This window comes from Bison bison, unplaced genomic scaffold, assembly GCF_000754665.1.
Source record: "Bison bison bison isolate TAMUID 2011002044 unplaced genomic scaffold, Bison_UMD1.0 scf7180017864145, whole genome shotgun sequence".
NCBI classification, from domain to species: domain Eukaryota; kingdom Metazoa; phylum Chordata; class Mammalia; order Artiodactyla; family Bovidae; genus Bison; species Bison bison.
The window spans coordinates 9,327,122-9,334,338 of NW_011494717.1; the positions used below are offsets into that span (position 1 = coordinate 9,327,122).

At 39.1% G+C, this 7,217-nt stretch overlaps 1 protein-coding gene across 1 annotated transcript in view; it reads left to right on the forward strand.

Annotated features, from left to right (window-relative positions):
* Positions 1–7,217, forward strand: part of GCKR (glucokinase (hexokinase 4) regulator) — a 27,765-nt gene that overhangs the window by 15,638 nt on the left and 4,910 nt on the right. The window contains 1 exon segment of the mRNA XM_010840696.1: positions 5,671–5,820. Within this exon segment, the coding sequence (XP_010838998.1) occupies positions 5,671–5,820 (150 nt within the window).

Below are 7,217 nucleotides of genomic sequence, written 5' to 3' on the forward strand. Positions count from 1 at the left end.
TTATTATTGCTTCCTGAATATTTTTATCTTTTTCTATTGCTTCTTCATATCTTTTGGGCATATTCACCTGTTCTTTTTTAGGGTATTTTTTTCTTACTAATTTATAAGAGGGAGTATATATAGCAAGGATGGTAGCCCTTTTTTCCCATTCTATATTTTCCCCTGGTTTATTATCTTTAATTTCTACGTTTCTGATGTCGAGACACTTTATTTACACCTTTTTACATGGTCAGATCTATGAGTTTTTGTGTATGTCTTTGTGTGGTTTTTGTCTTTTGCTTGATTCTGGTTTTTTATCTTTTAAATGTACTGACATTGTTTAAAATAAGGAGGCTTCTTTTAAAGCTTATAAATCTTTAGTTGTAGAAATATTTTTGATGTAAAATCTGCCCACACTTTTATTTTGAAAACTTTTAAATCTGCAGAAAAATTGCAAGAATAGTACAATGAACACCCATATGCTTTTTGCTAGATTACCAGTCATTAACATTTTGCCACATCTGCTTCATCTCTTTTTTCCTCTGAATCATTTGAAATGTAATTGGAGATATGATACTTGACACAAATTACTGTGTTCCCTAAGAACAAAGGGCATTTGTCTCCATAATTACCACATAATTATTGCTCGAGAAAATGACAATTAATACAACATGATTATCTTATACAGACTATATTCAGATGCCCCCAATTATTCTTGTATTGTTTTTATCTTCCAGATCCAGGATCTGATCAAGAATAATGCGTTGCATTGCATTTCATTATGTTTCTTTAGTTTCCTTTAATCTGGCTGAGTCCCTCAGTCGTTTTTTATGTTTTTCATCAAAACAGTGATGTTTTAGAAGTCTAGACCAATTGTTTCCCAGTATGTGCCTCACTTTGGATTTGCCTGATTGTTTTCTCATTATATTCACCTTAAATTTGGGGGCAGGATCCTGCATAGATGTGGCTGCTCCTTTATCATTGTATCACATGGGGAGGTTCCTGATGTCAGTTTGTCCCTTTGTTTGGTGGTGCTATGTTTGATCATTTGGTCAAGGTGGTGTCTGTTAGGCTTCTTTTTATCTTATTCCTCAGCATCTTTCACCCATGATTTTAGCATCCGCTAATGATTCTTGGTTGAATCAATTATTACTGTGAAAGTTTTCAAATGGTGATTTTTCTGTTTCTACCATTCTGTCTACATTTATTAGCTGGCATTCTTCTGTGAAGAAAATCTCTCTTCTCTCCCCATCTTATCTACATTTATTTAGTACTGATATGAACTCATGAATTTTTGTTGCTCAGTGTGTTTTAATCTATTCCTGTTATTACTCATTTTAATGCTCAAAATGCGAGCTCATTCAAGCTGGCCCTTGTGTTCTTGTGACATATCTATCCACATTAGCATTTAAACACTCTACTGTGCTGCTTTTTGCAAAAAAAATTTTTTTCCTGTTCTCTTATGCAACATCATACACTCTTTTATGCCTTGCATTTTTGCTTAACAAGATATACTGAAAATCTCTCCAGTTTATAAATCTCTTCTTCATTATTTACATTTGTGTGTGTGTGTGTGTGTTTATGTACCCAGGGGAGAATAGTATGACTTACAGTTGACTGTCTGTATCCATGGTTTCTCCCTATCTACATGTTGTTGTTAGTCACTCAGTCGTGTCCGACTCTTTTGTGATCTTATGTACTATAGCCTGCCAGGCTCCTCTGTCCACAGGATTTGCCAAGCAAGAATACTGGAGTGGGTTGCCATTTCCTTCTCCAGGGGATCTTCCCAACCCAGGGATCAAACCCACATCTCCTGCATTAGCAGGCAGATTCTTTATCAATGGGCCACCAGGAAAGCCCCTCTCCACATGTAGAAGCACAAAATGTAGGGGCACAAAAATGTTGGCCCAAGTTCACCTTATACTTCCCCTGGTTCTGGCCATGAGATCAATCATTTTCCAAGGAACCCTGATTGTCAGTAGAAATTGATATTTAGAGAGCTAGGTACTTGGTATGCTCACTGCTCCTGGCTTGTTTTGCCTCCAAGCCCTTTCAGTAGAAAGAAAAGGAAATATATAAAGACATATGTTTTCAAAGACACATATATATACATGTACTCTGCTCCAACATCATCAGTATACTTATGCACCTGTTCAGTCCTGCAGTGAATACCAGTTTCGGAACTGCTACCCTCGTACCACTGTCACCAACAAACTTACCAAGAAGTGGTCAAGATTTTTGCAGTTCTTTTTGTCCTTTGGTCACATCCCACTCGAGGTAGATAAAATGTTCAAAAGTCACTTGTATTAATTTTTTTTCTTTGTGGTCATGTTATTAATGTGAGATACAGTTAGGTTCATTTGTTTTTGTTTTCAATTTCAGATTTTTGTTCAGTGTTTGATCTAATTTTATCTTTTGAACGTGTAAAATGTGAAAGTAAAAGTCACTCAGTTGTGTCTGACTCTTTGCAACCACATGGACTATACAGTCCATGGAATTCTCCAGGCCAGAATACTGGAGTGGATAGCCTTTCCCTTTTCCAGGGTATCTTCCCAACCCAGGGATTGAACCCAGGTCTCCTGCATTGCAGGCAGATTCTTTACCAGCTGAGCCACAAGGGAAATATAACATGATTTAAAAGTCAGAACTTAAGAAGTTGTCTTCTTCTCTATTCCTTCCCTCCCATTCCTACTCATTCCTGCAAGTAACAATTTCATTTGTGACTGACTTCTCCTCCTGTGTCTTTTTTTACCAAAAAAGTGTGCGTGTGCGTGTATGCTTTGCACTTCTTTCTTATACAGGAAGCAGCTTACTATATATACTCTTTTGTGCTTTTGCGAGGCACACTGAAAATAACTGCACTTTGGTTTATAGAACTCTGTTTTGAAAAGCATCTCTATTTTTATTTTTTTAAAGAAAGTGGTTTATTTATAAATTTATTTTTTAACTATTTTGGCCATGCTGTACGGCTTGTGGGATGTTAGTTCTCAGACCAGAGATTGAACCCAGGCCCTTAGCAGTGAAAAGCATGGAGTCCTAACCACTGGACTCCCAGGGAAGCTCCTGTAGAACTCCTCCTCATTGTTTCTCACGTTCAGGTGTGCTCTACATGTGCAAGGTCATTTGGGTAGTCTCTTCTGCAGGGCATTTGAACTGTGTGTTTATGTATATACATGCTGCTGCTGCTAGGTCACTTTAGTCCTGTCTGACTCTTTGCTACCCTATGGACTGTAGCCCGCCAGGCTCCTCTGTCCATGGGATTCTCCAGGCAAGAATACTGGAGTGGGTTGTTATGCTCCCCCCTCCAGGGGATTTCCCTACCCAGGGAGTCTCTTTTGTCTCCTGCATTGGCAGGCAGGTTCTTTACCACTAGTGCTACTTGGGAAGCCCTGTAAAATATATGAAATACACTCATTTTCTAATGATATGGTGGTCTTGATGATCCCTTGATTGTGAATTCTTTTTTTTTTTTTTGATTGTGAATTCTTTATAAATTTGAGATATTAGTCCTTTACTTCTGATAAACAGGTAACAATAGAACAAGGCAGTGGTTAGGGGCACTGATCCTCTGCACAGTGGAACATGGTGTAACTTATAGTTGACTCTGTGTACCCATGATTTCTCCTTCTCCACATTCCTGGGACAGGAGCATTGTAGTACTGTGTACTTACCATTGACACAATCCATGTATAAGTGGGCCCTTGCAGTTCAAACCCATGTTGTTCAAGGGGCTCTATATATTATATTTTCTATGAGTTTTAACAATACAAAAGTCTTTGCTTTAATATTTCTGGGGTAAAACTTAGCAGTCTATCTTTTATTGAATCTGTATCTTGAGAAACAGAAAGCACCCCTCACCCTACCCCCACCCCCAGACTGGAAAGGAGCTCCATCTGTGTTTTCTTTTAGTACATGTTTTCTTCTAGTAAAAATGGTCTTTCTCTTGCTCTCTTTTATTAACACCATTTTTTAAATGGAAGTCTGTTTATTTTACAATGTTCTGTTAGTTTTGGGTGTACAACAAAGTGATTAAATTATATAGTATATATGATTCCTTTTCAGATTCTTTACCATTATAGGTCATTATAAGATATGATACAGTAGGTCCCTGTTGCTTATCTGCTTTATATATAGACATGCCTAAATGCTAGTCCCAAACTATCGTTAGGAGCTTATTCTTGTGTATAGGGTGAGGTATGGACTCAATTTTATATTTTTCTGAAGACTATACAATTTTCCCAGTATATATTTTTAAAGTTCATCTTTTCATAAGTGACATGAGATGCGATCTGTATCAAACACTCAGTTCCCAGGTGCAATGGTTTATTTCTGGAAATTTGTGTCTGTCTATTGATGTGCTAATATCATACTGTTCAAATATAGATACTTTATGGTATATTTAATGTCTGATAAGGGCTAGTCCTTGCTTCAATACTCTTCTGTATAACTACTGCCCTTTTTCCACATGAATTTATTTTTTATAAGGTTTATTTATTTTTATTACTTTTTGGCTGTGGTGGGTCTTTGTTGCTATATGCAGGCTTTCCCTAGTTGCGGCAAGCTGGGGCTACTCTTCGTTGCAGTGCAGGGCTTTTCATTTTGGTGGTTTCTCGTTGCAGAGCATGGGCTCTAGAGCACAGGCTTAGTAGTTGTGGCACATGGACTTAGCTGATCCGAAGTTTGTGGGATCTTCCTGGACCTAGTGTCCTTTGCATTGCAAGGCAGATTCTTAACCACTGGACCTACAGGGAAGCCCTCCACATGAACTTTAAACTGAACCTGTCTAGGTTCAAATATGTAAAACTTAAATATTTTTATGTTTGTTTGTGTGTGCTCAGTCCTGTCAGACTTTTTGTGACCCCATGGACTGTAGCCCACTGTGCTCCTCTGTCCATGGAATTTCCCAGGCAAGAATACTAGAGTGGCTTGCCATTTCCTATTCCAAATGGTTAGTGATATAACTCATATTTGATTGATATCTCCCCAGCTGCATAGTCTGACATGTAGCCGATAGCATCAGTACTGCATACTGGCCAGCTTTATTCTGGTTGGTCAGATTTCTGTTCTTAAACTCAAGAGTGTTTGTTGATCACTTGTCAAGTATTTTCAATATGCCAGGGGTTTGTGTGACCAGCTATTTATAGGGCTGCAGAACAAGGAGGTGGTAGTAGTAGTATCCTGTTTCCTCAGCCTGGTTAGATCCAAGTACTTAATACCCTCAGTTCCTTTACTGGATGCCTGGTACCCTCAAAGATGTTACAAATGCAAGATATGAGGGCCAGGAACAGGTGATAATTAATACAGTCCCATGTATTTGTACAACTTTTCAATTTCATTGTGATTTCATATCCAGGAAATGATTGTGGCTTATCACTAAATCAGAAGACTTGGATTTAGGTCCTGATTCTATGTTTCACTATTGTTATTTTACTTCTGACTTCTAGTTTCCATATATGTAGAAGTGGTACAGAAAAAAATCTATTTCATAGGATTGTTTTAAGAATTGAATTAATTTTTTAATAAACATCACAGTAACCATGGTATTGATCAGTAACCATGTATCAGCCATTACCAAAGCAAATTTTGTCTGCACTTTTGATCCCTGGATTCCTATCTTATAATAAGGCCCTGTTTATTCTGCTGCTTACTGATCCCTCATTTTCGATATCCCCATATATCTGCCATATTTAGAAGTTCCAGCATGCGCTAAGCACCAAGTGGGTGCTGAATACAATGAGTATAGGGGCCCATGTGCTTCTTGGGCAGATTCTCCAAAACCACATGTTGCACCTCCTCATTCATAACTCTAAGCTCTTCTGGTGAGCCCTGGCCATGCTGCAGGTAGGATGTGATGGGGTGGGGCTGGGTGGGGCCTGGCCCCAATGCCTAGGCTGCCATAAGAAGCATATTTCAGAGGAATGGAGATGTGTAGATGTGAGGGCTGACTTTTATTCTGTGCCTCTCCTCCTCCTCCTATCAAGTCTGTCCTCCTCTCTAAGAAGTCTGTGTGCACACATAGATGTGTGTTTGTGAAATTATAACTATTAGGCAAGAGTCCCAAGGTAGCTAGATCCAGATACGCAAAATGATGTGCTCTAGAACTTTCAGCATTTTCATACTGTTCATGGGGTTCTCAAGGCAAGAATATGAAGTGGTTTGCCATTCCCTTCTCCAGTGGACCACATTCTGTCAGACCTCTCCACCATGACCTGCCCATCTTGGGTGGCCCCACAGGGGATGGCTTAGTTTCATTGAGTTAGACCAGGCTGTGGTCCATGTGATTAGATGGAATTCCAGTTGAGCTATTTCAAATCCTGAAAGATGATGCTGTGAAAGTGCTGCACTCAATATGTCAGCAAATTTGGAAAGCTCAGCAGTGCCCACAGGACTGGAAAAGGTCAGTTTTCATTCCAATCCCAAAGAAAGGCAATGCCAAAGAATGCTCAAACTACCACACAATTGCCTCATCTCACACACTAGTAAAGTAATGCTCAAAATTCTCCAAGCCAGGCTTCAGCAATACGTGAACCATGAACTTCCAGATGCTCAAGCTGGTTTTAGAAAAGGCAGAGGAACCAGAGGTCAAATTGCCAACATCTGTAGGTCATCAAAAAAGCAAGAGAGTTCCAGAAAAACATCTATTTCTGCTTTATTGACTATGCTAAAGCCTTGACTGTGTGGATCACAATAAACTGTGGAAAATTCTGAAAGAGATGGGAATACCAGACCACCTGACCTGCCTCTTGAGAAACCTATATGCAGGTCAGGAAGCAACAGTTAGAACTGGACATGGAACAATAGACTGGTTCCAAATAGGAAAAGGAGTACATCAAGGCTATATATTGTCACCCTGCTTATTTAACTTCTATGCAGAGTACATCATGAGAAATGCTGAAGAAATGCTGGAAGAAACACAAGCTGGAATCAAGATTGCTGGGAGAAATATCAATAACCTCAGATATGCAGATGACACCACCCTTATGGCAGAAAGTGAAGAGGCACTAAAGAGGCTCTTGATGAAAGTGAAAGAGAGTGAAAAAGTTGGCTTAAAGCTCAACATTCAGAAAACGGAGATCATGGCATCTGGTCCCATCACTTCATGGCAAATAGATGGGGAAACAGTGGAAACAGTGTCAGACTTTATTTTTGGGGGCTCCAAAACCACTGCAGATGGTGATTGCAGCCATGAAATTAAAAGATGCTTACTCCTTGGAAGGAAAGTTATGACCAACCTAGAT